This window comes from Rhinolophus hipposideros (genome assembly GCF_964194185.1).
Source record: "Rhinolophus hipposideros genome assembly, chromosome: 14".
Lineage (NCBI taxonomy): Eukaryota > Metazoa > Chordata > Mammalia > Chiroptera > Rhinolophidae > Rhinolophus > Rhinolophus hipposideros.
Genome location: NC_138060.1, coordinates 60,826,044 through 60,844,784, shown reverse-complemented (window position 1 = coordinate 60,844,784; position 18,741 = coordinate 60,826,044). Strand labels below are relative to the sequence as shown.

The 18,741-nt window shown below is 59.1% G+C and overlaps 1 protein-coding gene across 1 annotated transcript in view; it reads left to right on the top strand.

The window, feature by feature from the left end:
- The window catches only part of COL7A1 (collagen type VII alpha 1 chain), a gene marked incomplete at its 5' end in the record, with an annotated part of 30,785 nt that overhangs the window by 11,594 nt on the left and 450 nt on the right, over nucleotides 1–18,741 (top strand). Inside the window, 78 exons of the mRNA XM_081072848.1 lie at nucleotides 5–64; nucleotides 181–216; nucleotides 417–461; nucleotides 540–575; nucleotides 944–988; nucleotides 1,072–1,107; nucleotides 1,230–1,262; nucleotides 1,613–1,645; nucleotides 1,802–1,855; nucleotides 1,935–1,994; nucleotides 2,091–2,126; nucleotides 2,225–2,305; nucleotides 2,406–2,441; nucleotides 2,636–2,680; nucleotides 2,938–3,009; nucleotides 3,250–3,294; nucleotides 3,520–3,546; nucleotides 3,761–3,790; nucleotides 3,921–4,001; nucleotides 4,077–4,112; nucleotides 4,188–4,223; nucleotides 4,297–4,377; nucleotides 4,622–4,657; nucleotides 5,054–5,116; nucleotides 5,203–5,247; nucleotides 6,247–6,282; nucleotides 6,356–6,391; nucleotides 6,503–6,598; nucleotides 6,716–6,751; nucleotides 6,823–6,858; nucleotides 6,965–7,012; nucleotides 7,343–7,378; nucleotides 7,492–7,614; nucleotides 7,698–7,898; nucleotides 7,996–8,031; nucleotides 8,112–8,165; nucleotides 8,348–8,398; nucleotides 8,475–8,519; nucleotides 8,617–8,679; nucleotides 8,820–8,864; nucleotides 9,205–9,240; nucleotides 9,373–9,408; nucleotides 9,547–9,591; nucleotides 9,808–9,840; nucleotides 9,920–9,982; nucleotides 10,084–10,119; nucleotides 10,198–10,278; nucleotides 10,391–10,459; nucleotides 10,576–10,611; nucleotides 10,688–10,729; nucleotides 10,888–10,932; nucleotides 11,021–11,065; nucleotides 11,717–11,752; nucleotides 11,835–11,894; nucleotides 12,130–12,237; nucleotides 12,414–12,485; nucleotides 12,636–12,671; nucleotides 12,854–12,913; nucleotides 13,035–13,079; nucleotides 13,299–13,334; nucleotides 13,448–13,483; nucleotides 13,561–13,617; nucleotides 13,767–13,838; nucleotides 14,367–14,438; nucleotides 14,693–14,728; nucleotides 15,035–15,115; nucleotides 15,372–15,425; nucleotides 15,502–15,555; nucleotides 15,627–15,689; nucleotides 16,087–16,149; nucleotides 16,254–16,370; nucleotides 16,533–16,610; nucleotides 16,708–16,761; nucleotides 16,932–16,980; nucleotides 17,656–17,688; nucleotides 17,813–17,899; nucleotides 18,081–18,209; nucleotides 18,305–18,502. Coding sequence (XP_080928974.1) covers nucleotides 5–64; nucleotides 181–216; nucleotides 417–461; nucleotides 540–575; nucleotides 944–988; nucleotides 1,072–1,107; nucleotides 1,230–1,262; nucleotides 1,613–1,645; nucleotides 1,802–1,855; nucleotides 1,935–1,994; nucleotides 2,091–2,126; nucleotides 2,225–2,305; nucleotides 2,406–2,441; nucleotides 2,636–2,680; nucleotides 2,938–3,009; nucleotides 3,250–3,294; nucleotides 3,520–3,546; nucleotides 3,761–3,790; nucleotides 3,921–4,001; nucleotides 4,077–4,112; nucleotides 4,188–4,223; nucleotides 4,297–4,377; nucleotides 4,622–4,657; nucleotides 5,054–5,116; nucleotides 5,203–5,247; nucleotides 6,247–6,282; nucleotides 6,356–6,391; nucleotides 6,503–6,598; nucleotides 6,716–6,751; nucleotides 6,823–6,858; nucleotides 6,965–7,012; nucleotides 7,343–7,378; nucleotides 7,492–7,614; nucleotides 7,698–7,898; nucleotides 7,996–8,031; nucleotides 8,112–8,165; nucleotides 8,348–8,398; nucleotides 8,475–8,519; nucleotides 8,617–8,679; nucleotides 8,820–8,864; nucleotides 9,205–9,240; nucleotides 9,373–9,408; nucleotides 9,547–9,591; nucleotides 9,808–9,840; nucleotides 9,920–9,982; nucleotides 10,084–10,119; nucleotides 10,198–10,278; nucleotides 10,391–10,459; nucleotides 10,576–10,611; nucleotides 10,688–10,729; nucleotides 10,888–10,932; nucleotides 11,021–11,065; nucleotides 11,717–11,752; nucleotides 11,835–11,894; nucleotides 12,130–12,237; nucleotides 12,414–12,485; nucleotides 12,636–12,671; nucleotides 12,854–12,913; nucleotides 13,035–13,079; nucleotides 13,299–13,334; nucleotides 13,448–13,483; nucleotides 13,561–13,617; nucleotides 13,767–13,838; nucleotides 14,367–14,438; nucleotides 14,693–14,728; nucleotides 15,035–15,115; nucleotides 15,372–15,425; nucleotides 15,502–15,555; nucleotides 15,627–15,689; nucleotides 16,087–16,149; nucleotides 16,254–16,370; nucleotides 16,533–16,610; nucleotides 16,708–16,761; nucleotides 16,932–16,980; nucleotides 17,656–17,688; nucleotides 17,813–17,899; nucleotides 18,081–18,209; nucleotides 18,305–18,502 — 4,483 coding nt within the window. The remainder of the gene's footprint in view (nucleotides 1–4; nucleotides 65–180; nucleotides 217–416; nucleotides 462–539; nucleotides 576–943; nucleotides 989–1,071; nucleotides 1,108–1,229; nucleotides 1,263–1,612; nucleotides 1,646–1,801; nucleotides 1,856–1,934; nucleotides 1,995–2,090; nucleotides 2,127–2,224; nucleotides 2,306–2,405; nucleotides 2,442–2,635; nucleotides 2,681–2,937; nucleotides 3,010–3,249; nucleotides 3,295–3,519; nucleotides 3,547–3,760; nucleotides 3,791–3,920; nucleotides 4,002–4,076; nucleotides 4,113–4,187; nucleotides 4,224–4,296; nucleotides 4,378–4,621; nucleotides 4,658–5,053; nucleotides 5,117–5,202; nucleotides 5,248–6,246; nucleotides 6,283–6,355; nucleotides 6,392–6,502; nucleotides 6,599–6,715; nucleotides 6,752–6,822; nucleotides 6,859–6,964; nucleotides 7,013–7,342; nucleotides 7,379–7,491; nucleotides 7,615–7,697; nucleotides 7,899–7,995; nucleotides 8,032–8,111; nucleotides 8,166–8,347; nucleotides 8,399–8,474; nucleotides 8,520–8,616; nucleotides 8,680–8,819; nucleotides 8,865–9,204; nucleotides 9,241–9,372; nucleotides 9,409–9,546; nucleotides 9,592–9,807; nucleotides 9,841–9,919; nucleotides 9,983–10,083; nucleotides 10,120–10,197; nucleotides 10,279–10,390; nucleotides 10,460–10,575; nucleotides 10,612–10,687; nucleotides 10,730–10,887; nucleotides 10,933–11,020; nucleotides 11,066–11,716; nucleotides 11,753–11,834; nucleotides 11,895–12,129; nucleotides 12,238–12,413; nucleotides 12,486–12,635; nucleotides 12,672–12,853; nucleotides 12,914–13,034; nucleotides 13,080–13,298; nucleotides 13,335–13,447; nucleotides 13,484–13,560; nucleotides 13,618–13,766; nucleotides 13,839–14,366; nucleotides 14,439–14,692; nucleotides 14,729–15,034; nucleotides 15,116–15,371; nucleotides 15,426–15,501; nucleotides 15,556–15,626; nucleotides 15,690–16,086; nucleotides 16,150–16,253; nucleotides 16,371–16,532; nucleotides 16,611–16,707; nucleotides 16,762–16,931; nucleotides 16,981–17,655; nucleotides 17,689–17,812; nucleotides 17,900–18,080; nucleotides 18,210–18,304; nucleotides 18,503–18,741) is intronic.

Sequence of the window (18,741 nt, the reverse complement as noted above, 5' to 3'; positions counted from 1 at the left end):
TCAGGGTGACTGTGAGGATGGAGCCCCAGGCCTCCCAGGACAACCTGGGCCCCCGGGTGAACGGGTGAGTATAGGATCAGGGCTTCTGAGTGTGGTAGGCATAGCTCCAGCCCCAACCCGCAGCCACCAACCTTTTACTCCATCCTTATGCTCAACCCCAAATCTCTGAACCCCTTCCAGGGCCTACGGGGACCTCCTGGAGACGTTGGCCCCAAAGTAAGTGCCATTTTAGGAGAGGTCTGGTATGAGGGTGACATACTGGGACCTCTATAGGATTAGGGGAGGTGGGAGGATCAGGAGATAAGGGTTCTCTTCAGTCAGAGGTTCTGGTTTCAGAAGAGGGATGGCCAGAGTCTGAAACACCTAGTCTGGGGTTCAAGAGTAAAGGCCCCCCACTTCTGTCAATCTCTCTTCAGGGTGACCGAGGATTGCAAGGGGCTGTAGGTGAGACGGGAGAGAAGGTAAGTGCAGCCTGGGGGCTCTCAGGGCCCTGAGGGGTCTGGAACCAGACTCAGCTCTGACCCACTCTATTCCATCAGGGTGAACGCGGATCCCCCGGCCCAGGAGGACCCCAGGTGAGCCCACTGACCCCAGTGCCAGTGCCCGTTGACCTGCACTCTGCGCCCCTCCTAGTTCTGACTTCTTGCCCTTGACCTCCACTACCCCTGCCCCTTGACCTCTCCTCACATGACTCCTAATTCCTGCTGATGCAGGTTTTAATCTTCAATCCCAAGGACCTACTTTTAGCTTTCTCACTCTGCGGAACCGACCTTGACTTCCACTGACCCGGGCTTTGAACCTTCCTGCTCAGTTTGACCACTGCCGACCTAAACCCTGATCTTCGGTGACCCCTGTCCAGTCCCACTCTCAACCTCTAGCCCTTGTTTGCCACAATTGCCCTGCCCCCACCGCCTGGATCAGCATTTCTGCTCCTTGTCCCCAGGGGCTGCCGGGAGTTGCTGGGCATCCTGGAGTCGAGGGTCCTGAAGTGAGTTTGTGGCTGTGGTGGGACCAGGAGTGAGGCTTTCACGTGTTCCTCCTCCCCTGGGCTCACGCTTTCTCCATGTGCAGGGGCCACCAGGACCCACTGGCCGCCGAGGAGAGAAGGTGGGTCCTGGGCTGGAGTACAGTGTCACCCCTATAGCAGGGATTGTGGCAGGTGAGACACTGGGACCTTGGCTTCCTAGATGGGTCTCTGACCCATCCCTGCCTCCATCCTTTCTCCACAGGGGGAGCCTGGCCGCCCTGGGGACCCTGCTGGGGTGAGTGAGGGGGGAATGGGGCTCTGAGCACAGCACAGCCCCTCAGGCAGTAGTAACCCACCTGGAAGCCAGTGTCTCCATAACCTTGGGACCCTGGGTGGGCTCCGAGCTCTGTGACTCTCCTTATGCTATAACATGCCTCTCTGTCCTGGTATGATCTTTGACCCCGTGACCCACGATGCAGGTCATGAACTCCGTGTAACCCCTGCCTAGCTCCCAGCGGTGACTCTGAGCTCTGTGCGGAGATCGAACTCTGTAACCTCCAGTTCTATATAAGCCCATCCCCAATCAAGGCTGTAGTACTGTGATCCCAGGTCGGGCCAAGCTGTGTCTGTCCTGTTTGTTTTCAGGGACCTACTGGTGCTGGAGTCAAAGGAGAGAAGGTAAATCTGGAGAGGATGAAGGGAGGCTTACACAGTTGAGGTCAAGGTCATAAGGTCTGCCTAGAGGCCCCTGGAGGTCATGAGGTTTGTGGCATGATTGCTGTGTGGTGAGGGTCATAGACCTGGGGCTGGTGCTGATGGTTTTTTCACCTCCAGGGAGAGGTGGGGCCCACTGGACCCAAAGGAGCTACCGGAGTCAAAGGGGAACCAGTGAGTATAGGGAAAATGTTTGGGGGTGCAGAACAGGTAAAGCTCTTGCCCCCTTGACTTACGATCCTTCCACCCACAGGGCCCACCTGGCTTGGTTCTTCCAGGAGACCCTGGCCCCAAGGGAGACCCTGGAAACCGGGTGAATAAATATGGGGATAGGGAGTGTGATGGAAGAAGATGAGGTGCTGCTTGGGAGCCCCAATTAAGTCTTGTCTCTCCTCCCCATGTGCTGCAGGGCCCTATTGGCCTCACTGGCAGAGCAGGACCCCCAGTGAGTACCTGTGACTTTGGGTACAGGTACAGTAATGGCAAGGTTTCTGGGCTCACTTTTCCTCAAGGGCTGGCCACTATATCTTGCGTCCTCCACAGGGTGACTCAGGGCCTCCTGGAGAGAAGGGAGACCCTGGGCGGCCTGGCCCCGCAGGACCTGTTGGCCCCCGAGGACGAGATGTAAGACGGCCAGATTGGGGGAGTCCTTGGGGATGAGGAGTAGGGTGTTGCAGGCATGACTGGGGGTCTCGGGACCAGGGCTGACTTTCATGTCTCACAGGGTGAAGCTGGAGAGAAAGGTGACGAGGGCCCCCCGGTGAGATTCCTTTCCAATGTGCTTTCTGATTCTTTACCCTTGAACTATGTTCCCTGGGCAGGGAGCTCCACCAGGCCATTCACTCCAACCCCTGCATCCTGCCCAGCTGGTGCCCAGGCCCTTCTCTGTCCCCACTCCCTGAGTGAGTCTGAGCCTAACTCACTTGCTCAGTGTGGCTTTCTCTCCATCACCAGGGTGACCCAGGTTTGCCTGGAAAAGCTGGCGAGCGTGGCGTTCGGGTGAGGCTTGGCAAGGAGAAGTAAGGGGGTGATGGGAGAACCTCTAGGAGGTGGGCATGAAGGTGATAGGACACTCTGAGGAGAGAAAGGGTGATGGGAGAGTCTGGAGGGAGGTGATGGAAACTCGCAGGGAGGCGTGTGGTGATGGGAAACTGGCATGGTTTTTGGGGCAACGGGGAAGCTGGGACAATATGAGGGTCATGGGAAAGGCTGCAGAATGCTGGGAGGGTTTGTCTCAGACCAGCTGTTCTTCCCAGGGGATACCTGGAGCTCGGGGACCTGTGGGTGAGAAGGGAGACCAGGGAGAACCTGGAGAGGATGGACGAAATGTGAGTCCTAACCTCTGACCCCTGACCTTAACCTCATCTTCAACCCCCAACCCTCCAATTCCCAGCCCCCATCCTGCCACCCCAACCCTATAGTGCTATACCCTCACAATACTCATTTCCTGTGACCCCTTCCTCTCAACCCGCAAAGGTTACCAGGATCCCCATGAGTCCTTAGGGTACATCCAAAGGTTCCCAAAACTGCTGCCTAAATTCTGTCCCTGACCCTCTGACTTCCTGCAGGGCAGCCCTGGACCAGCTGGACCCAAGGGTGACCGTGGGGAGCCGGTGAGTAGTGCTGGTGTTCTGGGCTCAAGAGGGATGGAGATTTCTAGTGGTCAGCACCCATATACTAGGGAGCCGAGGTCAAGGTGGGGAGCATTGATGGCCGTCTCCAGGCCTGACCTGCCTCCTGGGGGTTGGCATTGCGGTGCTGCAGAGAATCTGGGAGGGCAAACCTGAGCAGTGCCCTGGGACCTCAGGGCTCCTGTTGACTATTATTTTCTTTCCCAGGGACCTCCAGGACCCCCTGGACGTCAGGTAAGGGTTGATCTGGGTCTGGTCCTCTGTCATCTCCCTCTCCTGCCCCAGTTGGCTCCACACTGTGTCCCCTCGTTCCTTCTGCTGGCTCCCACTTCCCCCCATTGCCAGCTGGTATCTTTGTTGATCCCACAGCCCCTCAGGACCCTGTCTGCCCTCACCAGCCCACTGCCCCTTGTGGAGCCATTCATCTCACTGGTCATTTTCCCCACAGGTGGAAGCGGGGCTTGGAGCCAGAGAGAAGGTATCAGGGTGTGTGGGTGGAGTGAAGCTGTGAGCATAGGAAGGCAACCCATTGTCTGCCTGGCAGGCTCTGCCTTGGGCGTGCCTGTGGCCAGAGTGCTGTTTCCTCAACAAGCTTGTCTTTGCCACAGGGAGAGCCTGGGGACCGTGGACAGGAGGGTCCTCGGGGACCCAAGGGTGACCCCGGCCCCCCTGGAGCCTCTGGGGAGAGGGTGAGTGTGGTTGGTCCCATCGGGAGGTGTGGGCCTGGGAAAGCCTGCTCTGATTTCTTCCTTCCCCATCCTCAGGGCATTGATGGACTTCGGGGGCCCCCAGGCCCACAGGTGAGTGATGTACTTTGCTCCACCAGCCTACATCCCTACCTTGCCTTCGCCTCTCACTGATCTTTTTTCTTCCAGGGGGATCCAGGTGTTCGAGGTCCAGCAGGAGAAAAGGTGAAAGGTTGTGGAGATTTCTGACTGTGGGCCATCTCATCCTTTGAGGCGCTTACCACTTTGTTTTTCTCAGGGTGACAGGGGCCCCCCTGGCCTGGATGGCCGCAGTGGGCTGGATGGGAAACCAGGAACCCCTGGCCCCCCTGGGCTTCATGTGAGTCCTGCTGGTCACTGCCTGGTCACGCCCCTCCCCTCACCCCTTCGCTTGACTCCAGCCTCACCCGGCTCTTCTTGGTCTTGATGCGCTCTGGGCCAGATGGGTTATGTGTGTCTTCCACATCCCTGCCTGGGTGGGGGGAGACTGCCTTGCAGGCCTTATGTTCACAGGAACTAGGGGCCCTGTCAGTAGGCAGTACCGCTGACCCCAGGACCACTGTTGACTTTGGGTCTCTCCTCAGGGTGCTACAGGCAAAGCCGGGGACCCAGGGAGAGATGTAAGTAAGGGGAGAGGTTAGGGTGCAGGGCAGCTCAGGGGTTCAGCGAAAATTGTAGTCAGGTCATCAGAGTCACACATCAGCGGGAGGAAGGGGAGCTTGCCAGGCCTGTCCTTGGGAGGGGTCCCAGTCCCTGGCAGGCAGGTTTTAGCAGGGTCCCACTTTTTGACTTTCTCTGCCCTGGGGATGTTAGTAGTCCTCCCCCCAAGTCCTGGGGCCTCTTCCCTCAAGAATTTCAGCAGGGGCCCCCTAACGCTTGGGGTCTCTGCCTCAGGGGATCTCAATGGCACCTCCCAATTCTGGGGGTCTCTACTCTTAGTGGGGTCCTCCAAGTCCGTGGGTTTGCCCAGGGTGTATTTCAGTGTTCCCCTCAATCCTAGCAAAGATTTTTTCCAGGGGCTTCCGGGCCTCCGAGGAGAACAGGGACCTCCTGGCCCCCCCGGCCCCCCTGGAGCACTGGTAAGTCCCAGCTTTCATGGTTCCCTTTTGCCTCCTTACTGCCCTCACTCCAATCCTGACTCCTGACCAATGATCTGTTTCCACAGGGAAAGCCAGGCGAGGATGGCAAGCCAGGCCTGAATGGGAAAAACGTGAGTGTCCAGAGCAGGCACAGCAGACAGACCGGCTGACAGGTGCCGGCACAGGGACACAGCCCAGATGAATAGATACACGTGGGCCTCACATGCAGACATTTGCCGAGACAGCCCAACACCCGCGACCTTGTGCAGACACATAAACACATCCTGAAACACGCGTCCACGCGCGCGCACACGCAGCCTCGCAGACACAGTGAGTTAGGTGGACGTGCTGGCTTGTGCCCAGATGGGCCGACACGTGCTGAAATAACGCACCCCCTGGCACAGGTGAAGGGCTATAGGCACAGACCGACAGGTGCAGACACGGGGAAAGCCGCATCAGGGACACGTGGAGACATGTTGACGCACAAACACCTCCACCCAGACTCAGATACATGCTAAGACACGGCCGCACAGACACACGGCCACACGTGGACCTGTGTTGAGACATGGGGAGACATATATCCCAGGCTCTGCCATGTGACGTTTGCTGGGACATAATGACACATGCATTTATATCCACAGTCACTCGCACACATATGGCCACACACACTGAGATACACACAAGTCACACCGACAGTTCTCAAGGCACCAGGGGCATGCAGACACACGTCCATGTGTGCAAACCTTATAAGGCCCTGCCCACATGCAGACACAGATCACCATGTGCAGACAGACTGAGACACCTACCCAGTGTCACCTACCAGGACACAAAGACCCATGCACAGGTACACATGCTGATAGATACAGACCCAGGACACGTGGACACTCCCCGCCCCCAGAGATGCATAGATGTGGGGTTCCATCTCGGAAGCCAGAGACAGGAGGACATGCAGTTGCGGGTGGCGGCGAGCAGACCATGCAGGCACACCCTCAGGTGTGCACAGCTCGCTCAGAGGGTCACAGCCGTGCTCTGACACACACGGGCTTGGAGCCACAGTCAGTCGTCACCAAGACAGCGTCTTGCAGCCAGATGCCAGTGAACGTTGGCTGATGTGCGCCCTCTACCCGCAGGGAGAACCTGGGGACCCCGGAGAAGACGGGAGAAAGGTAAAGCCCCTCATTTGGAATCTTCTCTGGCCTTAAATCGGGGCCGTGTCTGAAGCACCTTTGTCTTCCGTAGGGAGAGAAGGGAGATTCGGGCGCCCCTGGGAGAGAAGTGAGTGCTGGAGTCTTCTGTAACCTCTAACCTATCACCCTGACCCTGTGATATATGGCTTCAGTCTTTTCTGAGGTCTCAGGGTCCTGATGCTGGCTGCATCCTCCACAGGGTCACGATGGCCCCAAGGGTGAGCGTGGAGCTCCTGGTAGCCCTGGACTCCCAGGCCCCCCAGGCCTCCCAGGGCAGGTTGGCCCTCCTGGCCAGGTGAGTGTCCAGGGCCAAGTTAGGACTTGGGAGCAACAGGGGCTATTGTGTTCCCACCAGATACCCTCCCAGCATGCTATGGTCCTGTGTGACCCTTTGTGTTCTGTCATATTTCAGGGTTTTCCTGGTGTTCCAGGAAGTCTGGGCCCCAAGGTGAGTGTGCATGTGCTAGATAGGGGGTGTGGTGAGGGGCATTCCCCCACCTGATCATTCTTTGTTCTCAGGGTGACCGCGGGGACAGTGGATCCAAAGGCGAACAGGTGAGGCACCCCCCTTTTCCCATGCCCAGGTAGGCACAGCACCCACATATATACACATACATGCCCCACAAGCTGGGCCCAGCAGCTTGTGTCTTGGTGTCTCTAGGGCCTCCCCGGAGAGCGCGGCCTGAGAGGGGAACCTGGGAGTGTCACGGTGAGTGAAGCCGGGGAGCTGGTCCTTGACTCATGTGCACGCCACCAGGAGCCACCTCTCTATTCCCCTGCCCCTTGCTATGAGACCCCACATGTTCTGTCCTATGTACTGGGCTGTCTGCCCGACTGGGATCCCTGTAGCCTACTCAGGGGAGGGCATTGGAGGCGTGCCAGGGAGGGGCTCCAGGGGCCTCGAGCCTCTTCAACCAAGGGCTAAGGGTCTTCTGGTAGGAGGCCTGAGGAAGAGGGCGTGGAGGCTATTTCTGGGGACAGTGTGGGGCAGAGGCAGGGCTTCTCTGTCGACAACCCCTTATCCAGCTTGTGTTTCCAGAATGTGGAGCGGTTGCTGGAAAATATTGGCATCAAGGTAGGTTGTTTGGGGGCTGGGCGTGGGCACTGGTAGAGGCCTCATGGGGCTGGGCCAGGGCATGGGGGGCTGCAGTAATGGGCCATGTTCCTCCCACTGCTGCTGTCACTCAGGCATCTGCCCTGCGGGAGATTGTGGAGACCTGGGATGAGAGTTCAGGCAGCTTCCTGCCAGTGCCTGACCGGCGGCGTGGCCCCAAGGGGGACCCAGGCGAGAGGGGCCCCCCAGGCAAGGAGGTGTGTGCTGGCTGCTCAGTAGGGGGTGCCCTGTGGAGGGTGTGGTTGTACAGCCACCAGCTTCTACTCTTCTGTTCCTCTAGGGACCCATCGGCTTTTCTGGAGACCGTGGGCCAAAGGGAGATCGTGGAGACCCAGGCCCTCAGGGGCCACCTGGCCTGGCCCTTGGGGAGAGGGGCTCCCCTGGGCCTCCTGGCCTGGCCGGGGAGCCTGGAAAGCCTGGTATTCCTGGGCTCCCAGGCTCGGCTGGGGGTGCGGGAGAGCCAGGAAGGCCAGGAGAGAGGGTGAGCCTGGGGGCTGGCTGGGAGGGCCAGGGAAGTGGGGTCGGGAAGAGCTGGACTCCACACAAACATAACCCCCATTCTGCTGTCTGCACTCCAGGGAGAACGGGGAGAGAAAGGAGAACGCGGAGAACAGGTGAGCTGCGAGGGGCTTCATGAGGTGGGATGACCCAGAGGCTGTGCCGGGGCAGCCACCCGTCTCCTTCTTTCCTACAGGGCAGAGATGGCCCTCCTGGAATCCCTGGACCCCCCGGCCCCCCTGGCCCCAAGGTGATCACCCTAGCCCTGCACTAGGCCTGTGACTGGCTGTCACTAGGAAGCCACCATCAGTGTAGGCCCCAGAAACTCCACGTGGTCTCTGACCCCATAACCCTCTGGGATCTGGGATCTAGGATGACCCCTCCATGCCTCTGTGACAGACGCGTCTCTCCCCTATGACCTTGTGCTTGTAGGTGGCTGTAGATGAGCCAGGTCCTGGATTCCCTGGACTCAAGGGCGCTAAGGTCAGTGTGTGGGATCAACCTGGGGGCCACCCCTTGCCATGGCTCCAGGACCTGGCTTGACATGTCATCCCCACAGGGGGATCCAGGCAGTGATGGCGACCGAGGCCCCAAAGGAGACAGGGTGAGGCCTCCCCCTCCTCTATGGGGGCAAACCAGGGTGGGGTGTGTGTGGGCACATGGCAGTGCCTGGGGGTTGAAGCATGACACTCTGCCTGCAGGGTGTGCCAGGCATCAAGGGAGACCGGGGAGAGCCTGGACAGAGTGGTCATGGTGGCAGCCCGGTGAGTCCTTGCCCACTGGCACATGTGTGCCAGCACCTGGCTCTTGCATTGTCTGGACTGGAGTGTGCGCTGCCCGACTGTCTGGGGGGAAGCTGGGATGGAGGGCAAGGGTCGTGTGGCCTGAAACCTCTTCTCTGCAGGGTCTACCAGGAGAGCGCGGCGTGGCTGGGCCTGAAGGGAAGCCGGTGAGTGGAGGCAGGACCAGCTCGGGCCAGGTTCTGGGGAAAGCTGTTCTCCACTGTGATCAGTGATCAGTGACCGGTGTGTGCCTGTGTGCCCGGGTGCGAGTGCAGATGTATGATGTCTGAGAGGTGGCTGTGTGTGTGTGTGCACGCACACGTGCATGTGCGCATGCACACAGGAACATATGTGTTATCCATGAGGGGCAGTCCGTGGGTATGGGTGATCTGTGCCAAGGAGCAGTGGGGGCACAGAAATGGGCCCCCCAGGCAAAGGCCGCCAGGGGGCAGGAAGAGATCCAAGTGAGGCCCAGATTGAGGCTCAGCCACTCCCTTTTCTATCCAGGGTCTACAAGGTCCAAGGGGGGCCCCTGGCCCGGTGGTGAGTACCCCAGAATCCTCACCCCTTATGCTCCCATCCTGTGCCCAACCCCCACCATGGGCAGTACTGCCTCAGTTTTTCTGGTGGAGTGGGTCTGGCTCCCCCTTATCAGACTCTTTCTCTCTCCAACAGGGTGGCCATGGAGACCCTGGACCACCAGGTGCCCCGGTGAGTGACAGAGCACTGGCTAGTGGGGGTGGGACACGTGTTGGTCCCCACTGATGAGCCAGGCCTTGTTTATGTTAATCTCTGAGCCCAGACGAATAACTCTGACCCTTATCCCCTGCCCTTGACACTTTTCTCTAGGGTCTCGCCGGCCCCTCGGGACCCCAGGGACCTTCTGGCCTGAAGGTGAGTACAGATGTGTGCAGGTATGTGGTTGGAAGAAGGAGGAGGCTCCTTCGAGCCATGTCTGCAGCAGGATAACATCTGCCAACCTCCTGGGATGTCAGTGCCTTGCAATGAGGCTGCGCGCCAAGGTGCCCCATCCCTGGGGGCTCTTGTGGCCCGGGGCTGAGGAGCCTCTTGTCCATCTGTGGCCTCACTCAGTCTCTGGGTTTTTGACAGGGGGAGCCTGGAGAGACAGGACCACCAGGACGGGTGAGTGGCCCAGCTCGTGGGTCAGAGTCACAGGGAGCCAGGCAGGGTTGGCACTGCTCTGAATTTTTTCTTCTCCCAGGGCCTGCCTGGACCTACTGGACCTGTGGGACTCCCAGGCCCCCCTGGTTCTTCAGGCCTTGTGGTGAGTGAGTCCCTTCTGGCCCCAGCAGGGCCACCGTGTCCCTGTCCTCTGAATCCCATGTTCTCCTGTGTTCCCCCTGACATTTAACTTCTGTCCCTCAGGGTCCTCAGGGGGCACCAGGTTTGCCTGGACAAGTGGTGAGTCTGAGGATCAGGGCTGGGCTGCAGAGGGTGGGAGGCAACGGGCAGGCCCCTGACAGAGCTTCTCCTGCTCAGGGGGAGACAGGGAAGCCGGGAGCCCCAGGTCGTGATGGCGCCAGTGGAAAAGATGGAGACAGAGGAGCCCCTGGTGTGCCGGTGTGTGCTGTGAGGGGAGCATGCTGCAGGCCTGTGATGGGGCGCCTGGAGGAGTAAGGGGGGTGTGAGTGCGGTGGAAAAGCACCGAGTTCCTCATGCTGCTCTGCCACAGGGGTCACCAGGTCTGCCCGGCCCTGTGGGATCTAAAGGAGAGCCTGGACCCATGGGGGCCCCTGGACAGGTGAGTTTTGACCCCACCTCCAGCCTAGTTTGAACCTCTCATCCAAGAGGGCAGGGGGCAGCGGGATTGGGGAGATACGGCAAGGGGCAAGGTAACTCACTAGGCATTCCCCACAGGCTGCGGTCGGGCCCCCTGGAGCAAAGGGAGAGAAGGTGAGTGTGTGGGGGGCCTGGGAAGAGGGGCCAAGTGTTGGGGCCGAGGAACCCCACTGAGCCCTCCCCCTCACAGGGAGCCCCTGGAGGCCTTGCTGGAGACCTGGTGAGAGAGCCGGTGAGTGTGGAACCTCCAAAAGCATAGTGCACCCTCCCTCATGACCGCCAACGTCCACAATATGTCCCCCATTTGACCCCAGGCTTCATGCCATCCTCCTTGAGTCTCATCTATCTTGTCCCTGATGCCCCATGTTGCCTCCTAACCCATCTCTACAGGGACCCAAAGGTGACCGAGGACTGCCAGGACCACGGGGTGAGAAGGTGAGTGGGCCTGGTCCCGGGGCCTGAGCTCTGGGCAGGGAGGGGTGAAGTTGCGTGGCCAGACCCCCTCACCACACTTTCTGTGCAGGGTGAAGCCGGCCGTGCAGGGGAGCCTGGAGACCCTGGGGAAGATGTGAGTGTGGGGTCTGGGCAAGTCTGAGCCTGGGTTGAGGAGTGCAATCAGGGACATATGGGACCATTCCTGGGTCCGTGCGCCTGTCTGAACCAGAGCCTGGCCACCCATCCCTGCATTCAGGGTCCTGCTCCTGGAAGCACACACTCCCAGGGCTGGGGCTCCATCTCTGCTTCCGTGTGCCAATGCTCATTCTGTGCCTTACCCTGTGTGAGCATACGTGTGCTCCTGTCGGATTTCCCAGGTCTCAGGAGCTCTTGTGTGCCTTCTGGGTCATGTTTGTGCTGCACCTTTTCCCACGCTATCTGTGCTCCATATATCTGACTTCATGTCTGTGGTCACACCTGAGCTCCCGGGGATGGGACCTGTCTGAGTCCCCCCTCTTGTATCTGTACTCACATGCACAGTCCCACGTGTCGGTGCTCATGTGTGAGCTGCATGTGTCTGTGGTCAGGCCTGAACGTCCCTCTGTCTGTGCCCTCGTGAGACCATGGTCACCTCTGAATTCCCGTGAGCCAATCCTTGGTCACATGTCTGACTTTCCATGGTCTGCAATCACATCTGCACTCACCTGGGACTGTTTTAAGGCCATATCTAAGCTCTGGGTACATGTTCCTACCCTCTAGAGAGCTGTTTACTTTGTTTTTTTAGGGTTTTAAAGGGGCTCCAGGACTCAAGGGTCAGAAGGTATGTGTGCCCCAAAGTGTCCCTGCGAGGGGTCATGGTTCTGAGACTCCCTGAGCCTGATCTGACCCCTCTTACCTTGAAGGGTGACCCAGGAGTCGGGGTCCAGGGCCCCCCTGGGCAAACTGGTCCTCCAGGTCTAAAGGTAAGTCTCTGCCCTATCCCCAGTGGTAGGGGCAGTGGGTAGGGGTCCCCTGGAGGTGGGAGGAAGAGGGCATTCTTTTTTTTCAAAGATCTACTTGGTTTTATTGAACAATTCATGAATTGGGCAGCATCCCATCTAGTAAATAGAAAGGTGCTCCCGGAAGAGGGCATTCTGGGACTAGTCCTGGGAAGGGGTGCTGCTGGGACCACTCCTCCCTTTGCTATCTCTGTTCCAGGGAGACTTGGGCCTCCCTGGTCCCCCCGGTGCTCCTGGTATCGTCGGGTTTCCTGGTCAGCCAGGCCCTCGAGGAGAGATGGGTCAGCCAGGTGCCCCTGGAGAGCGGGTAAGGGTACTGGGAGCAGCATGTAGGAACGTGGTGACTTCAGCACGTCTGAATCCAATAGTGGATGAGGAGAAGGGGGCCCAAGCCCTATCGCAGGGGCTCCCAGTCTTAGGAGGCAGAGGGAGAGGAAAGTGCCCAAGTCACTCTCTACCTTTCTTTCCTTATTTTTCTGTTAGGGTCTGGCCGGCCCCCCAGGGAGAGAGGGAGCTCCAGGTCCATTGGGGCCACCTGGACCACCAGGATCAGCGGTGAGTAGAAGTGCCCCAACCTCCCCACGTGTCTGATTCCTGTGTTGGAGTCTGTTCATGTGAGAACTTAGGCTGGGGACTATGCCACACTACTTGGTAGGTGTGTGTACCTTTGAGGGGTACGGGACCGTCACCTCACTCTGTCTACAGGGAGCGCCTGGGGCCTCTGGACTCAAAGGAGACAAGGTAGATGAGACCATGCTCCTGGCTCTTTCCTGTATCTTGTCACTCCCTTCAACCTCCACTGACCCTGTCACTCCCTCCAGGCTCCACTGACCCTGTCACCACTTCCAACCTCCACTGAACTCCCATGAATCTGTCCCCCACTGATTCTTGTCCCTTATCCCTGGTGTCTTATTGATCTCCAGGGAGACCCTGGAGTAGGGCTGCCTGGGGCCCGCGGCGAGCGTGGGGAGCCAGGTGTCCGGGTACGTACGTCTTGCTCTGCAGCCACAGCCCACTGCAGGGAGCCACACTGGGCCTCCCTTTATTACAGATCTTGCCTCTAAATCCAACTTCTGAGTCAATGAATTTAATGTCACCATCTAGGGTGAAGATGGCCGCCCTGGCCTGGAGGGACCCCGAGGACTTATGGTGGGTTCACTTGGGGAAAGCACCAGTGGTGTGACTTAATCACCTGCCTGTGCCCTTGGGACACTCTGTGCCTTTTGCCTGGTTCTCCCTGTCTACTCTCTGGTCCTTTGCCTCCTCTATTCCCCTGTGGCCCCCTCAGTCCTCCCTGCCCCTTTCCTGACCTGTCTCCCTACTAGTTCCCCCCAAAGTCCCTTAGCCCAGTCTTCTTTTCTCACACAGGGCCTCCCAGGCGGCCGGGGGGAACGTGGGGAGAAGGTAAGTATGAGGAGAAAAGGCTCCTGGGGTGAGTGGGGGTGGGGGATGGGTCATGTGATTCAGGACCTGGGACTTCTCCGTTTGGGTGAGACTCACACTCTTCTACCCAACAGGGTGACCCTGGAACCGCAGGGCTGAAGGGTGACAGGGTGAGTGTGGGCATGGGGGAGGGCAGGGGCAAGGGGCTAAGGGTGCTCCTGACTCCTCTGACTGTCCATCCACTCAGGGTGACTCAGCGGTAACTGTGGGGCCTCCGGGGCCACGGGGTACCAAAGGGGACATGGTGAGTGGATCTGCTCCATGCTCAGACTGGGTCTCCCTTGGGTGTGGGAGGCACTCCTATGGGGGCTGAGCCAGGAGACCTGAGAGCTCCAATCCTCAGAGGGTGAGGGACCTCCAGCCCCTGACCCTGACTTCTGACCCCTGACCCAGGGTGAACGAGGGCCTCGGGGCACAGATGGCGAAAAAGGACCTCGGGGTGATAGTGGGATCCCTGGAGAGAAGGTACAGGGAAGGGGGCGGGATACTCGATATGGGGTCTGGAGGGGTTCCTGTGGGTTGTGAGGGCTGTATGGAGGGTCTGTGAGGCTGGGAAGGGAGGATGGGAGGGAGGCTTTCTGGGAGTCTGAGGGGAGGGGCTCTGTAGGCCGTAGTGACTGGGGCAGCTGAGCCTTTGCAGAGACCTCAAGGGCCTTGATGTGAGGTCATGAGGGAGCCTGCAGACGGCAGCTCTATGAGAAGCCCTTTGGGAACTGAAAGTGGGCTTGTTGGGTATTAGGGGTACTCCAGGGAGGTTTAGGGGCCCAGTGGTAGGAGAGAGGGGCAGGAATCTGGGGGAAATGAGCCACTCCATGGGCCACAGCTCCCAGCTTCACCTTGCTGTATAGCATGGGCTGGGAGGGATGGGCCACTGGGGGTGGCAGGTGGGAGTGGCACTGGTGAGCTCTGCCCCAGGTGGCAGGTCCCAGTCATACTCCAAGCTGCCTGCCTGGCCTGGTCCTGATTATGTCCCTCTTCTGGTCACTCCCACAGGGCACCAAGGGAGAACCTGGTGACAAGGGTTCAGCCGGGTTGCTAGGAGCACGTGGACTCACAGGACCCAAGGCAAGCCCCACCCCAGGCACAGACCCAGAGCCACACGTCACACACATGTGTCCCATAGATGTCCTCTGAGTGTTGGAGGATTTTCAGCCTCCCTCACTGTTGGCCATATGTGTGTTCACATGGGATCTTTGTGAAGCCTGGGCCCTGACCCAGAGTCACCAAGTGGCCGCACATGCAACAGGCCAGCATTGGGGACAGTCACACTGGGACATTCGCACTGAAGGGTTGCCCTCCCCGATCTGTGTTTCCCACAGGGGGAGCCTGGTGCTGCAGGATTTCCTGGTGACCCGGTAAGATGCCCACAGGCCCCTATCCCCTGACGGTGACCTTTGGCCCTTACAGTGACCCAGTAGTCTCATGGTATCCTCATTTGGCCAGGGGCCCCTACCTTCATAGTAATCCTTATGATCATTCCTCCCATGTGGTGACCCCCTCCCCATGGTGACCCGTGACCCCATGGAAAACCCTGCCCTTCCAGTGACTCTGGTCTCCAGGGGTGGCTTTCACTCCCATGGTGTTCCCTGTCCATTATATCCAGACTGATTCCTTTTGATCCCTCACTGACCTCCCAACTTCATAGTGACTCCTCTCTCCAGGGATTCCCAGGAAAGGATGGAGCCCCTGGTATCCGAGGAGAAAAAGGAGATATTGGCTTCATGGGTCCCCGGGGCCTCAAGGTGGGAAGGGGACTGGGTTTTTAACCTGTTCAGGTGGCCTGATGTTGGAAGGTGAGGTATCTGGGGTCAGAGGTCAGGTACCTGAGGGTCAGATATTGGCGTATTCAGGGTTGAATGGGAGGTTTTAGGTCAGAGGTTGGAAGGTGAGCGGTTGGAGTGTCTGAGACCTGTTTGGAGAGTGGTTTCAGGGTCAAGGGTTTTATGTTATAGAGTGAGGTATCTGGAAGTCACTTTTCCACCTGCTTTTGTCCCTCAGGGTGAACGGGGAGTTAAGGGAGCCTGTGGCCTCGATGGAGAGAAGGGAGATAAGGTACAGAGGTGAGGGGGGATGTGGGTGGCTAGGGGGCCTGGGGTCTAAGGCTGACCCCTCCACCTGATGCCTGTAGGGAGAAGCAGGTTCCCCAGGTCGCCCGGGGCTGGCAGGACGCAAGGGAGATATGGTGAGTAGGGGCACACCCAGAATGGGAAGGATGGTGGGCCAGGGCCTAGCTCAATGTGTTCTCTCCTCCAGGGGGAGCCGGGCGTGCCAGGCCAGTTGGGGGCCCCTGGCAAAGAGGGCCTGATCGGTCCCAAGGTACGGGGCCTCTCGACAGTGGGCATCAGGGGGTTCAGGGTGGGCAAGGAAGGTTATGGTAGGGTCATGAGGGTTTCAGGTGAAGGCAGGTGGTGGAAGGTTGGGGCACTGAGGGGTGGAGTAGAGCTGGTCTTAAGGTTTCAGGGTGGGTTGGGGTAGCAGTGGGATGGGAGGTGGAGCAGGGGGTGTGTGCATCAGAGCTAAGGGGTTACAATGGAGGGGGAGTGTCGGTGTAGGGGAAATAAGGCAGGGGGTGTTACAGTGGGATCGGGGTCATGGGGAGCATGGCAGATGGTGCTCGGGTTATGGAAGGTTGTGGCCAGAGTCAGAGGGCTTATGGTAATTGAGATGAGGGAGGCAAGGGTAGAGAGTCTCTCATACTTCTTTGTGTTCCCAGGGTGACCGAGGCTTTGATGGGCAGTCAGGACCCAAGGGTGACCAGGGCGAGAAAGGGGAGCGGGTAAGTTGAGGCCAAGGTCATGGTGAACTGAAGGGATTGTGTTCTCAGGAAGTGGGTCCATATTTGTGGACTTTGATCAATGACCCTGACCTATTTCTCCTTAGGGCCCCCCAGGAATTGGGGGTCTCCCAGGTCCCAAGGGCAATGAAGGCTCTAGTGGTCCCCCTGGGCTGCCTGGCAGTGTTGGTCCCAAAGGATCTGAAGGACTTCAGGGTCAAAAGGTGAGGGGCCCTGACGCTGACTTCTGACCCCTGAACCTCCTTGACCTTTCCAACTTTACTGATCTCTGACCCTGTAACCCATTTCCCAATATCCCTGCCCCAACCTCTGAACTTATAATCCCAAACTTGTCCTACTTCTGACCCTGCTCACTTGGCCTTCAGGGTGAGCGAGGTCCCCCTGGACAGAGTGTGGTAGGTGCCCCTGGCACCCCTGGGGCCCCTGGAGAGAGAGGGGAGCAGGTGAGTGGGGATCCCTGGGCTCGGGGTGAGAGATTGGCATGACCTCTGGTGTCCCTGAGATCAGAGGTCACAGCCTGGTCCCACCTGTTGTCCACAGGGGCGGCCAGGACCTGCTGGCCCCCGTGGTGAGAAGGGAGAAGCTGCGCTGACAGTGAGTGTGGGCCAGGGTGGGCTGGGGTCCTCCTCCTGCACCCAACACCCTGGTCCTTCGGGCCGTGGGCCCGACTCGATGCTGTCCCTCCATGATCGCTGCATCATGGGCCCTTTGTCCTTCCCGGGATCTGTGGGTTCTTGGTGATCCCTGTGGTCTGGTGCTCCCAGGAGGATGACATTCGGGGCTTTGTGCGTCAGGAGATGAGTCAGCACTGTGGTGAGTCGGGCCCCACCCAGAGTCTCTTGTGTCCCATCCTCACTCCTAGACAGGGGCAGGCAGGGTCCCCAGAACTTACAGGGTGGGGGGCAAGTAGTCAAGATGGGTGGAGATGGATGGGTACACAGAAGGATACACATTCTTCAGAAGACATGGTGACAAGACTTCCCCAAGGGAGACGTGCAGGCAGGTGTGGATGGACGTGTAGTGTTCCTGGTTACCCAGTGTGGCCATGTGTGGAGGGGGTGAAGGTGGGAGCAACGTTGGTCCCTCTGGGCTTGACATGGGGCCGGGGGATCTCTGATGGCCTTGAGGGGCATCGGAGAGGGATGCCTGCCTCCTCTCTGTGTGCGCCTGCCTTCACTGTCTCACGTCTGCCTGTTTCTGACCATCTGGCTCTCCCTCTCTCTCTTGCCTTTTGCTGACCTGTTCCCAACTTCCCTCTCGTCCTTTCTGTTTCCTGCTGCCTTTCTTCCTCTTTCTCTCCCTCTCTCTCTCCCTCTGCTTCTCTTCCTTTGTCTCCTTCTGTCTGTCTCTCTGTCCCTCCCTCCTGTTGTCCCTCTCCTGTATCTCTAATACCTGTGTGTGTGTGTGATTCCCTCCCTACCTCTTTCCATCTTTGCCTCTTGCCCTGTCTCTCATTGTCTCTCTCCCTGCCCCCTCTGCCCCTTCCAGCCTGCCAGGGCCAGTTTATCGCATCCGGGTCACGTGAGTAGTTTTCTGGTATTTTCTGCTCCCGGAACTTTCCTCATCTGGTCCTCTTAGTTGGGTGGGCCTGGGGTGGCCATCATGATGACCCCAGGGCGCTGTACCCCCCTGCTCCTTGCTCCAGGACCCCTCCAGAGTTATGCCGCAGACACCGCTGGCCCCCAGCGCCGCCTCGTGCCTGTGCTCCAGGTCTCTCATGTAGAGGAGGAAGGTGAGGACAGCTGGCCCCCCAGGGCATGTGTGGGTGGAGCCCAGACAGGCCGGGAGCTCGTGCATGCAGAGCACATGCGTGGACACTCTTGTGCACATACTTGAGAGACCAGTGCTGCTTGCCTGGCCCCGCCCCGTGGGCTGGGGCGGGGCAGCACAAACCTGGCCCACCCTGCGTGCAGGCCAGGTGCCCCCCGAGGATGATGAGTATGAATACTCTGAGTATTCTGTGGAGGACTACCAGGACCCAGAGACGGCTTGGGATGGTGCCGGTGAGAATGGCGGCTGCGCCCAGAGGGATTCGGGGAGGGGCAGGCAGAGCTGGTCCTTGCTGACCTCTCGCCGACCCCAGTCGTCTCTGACTGCCACAACCCCTGCTGACCTCCTGACCCCCCCATCGGCCCAGACCCCTGTTCGCTTCCACTGGATGAGGGCTCCTGTACTGCCTACACCCTGCGCTGGTACCATCGAGCTGTGGCAGGTGGCACAGAGTCCTGTCACCCCTTTGTCTACGGTGGCTGTGGAGGGAATGCCAACCGTTTTGGGACCCGTGAGGCCTGTGAACGCCGCTGCCCACCCCGGGTGGTCCAGAGCCAGGGAACTGGTATGAGCCTACCCCCCACCTCAGTAGGGAGCTGGGCACTGAGCCTAACCATATCAGGTCCTGGGTCAGGGTCCCGGGTCAGAAGTCCCCTCAAAATGTGGGACCTGGTACAGACCCCCAGACCAAAGAACGGAATAGAGAACCCAGCTGTGGAATCCCTAGTATGGTCCCCTCCGTGCTCCCTCCTTGAGAGACCTGATAAGGACCCCGTCTCTGAGGTCAGAGCCCCCACGCCCGCT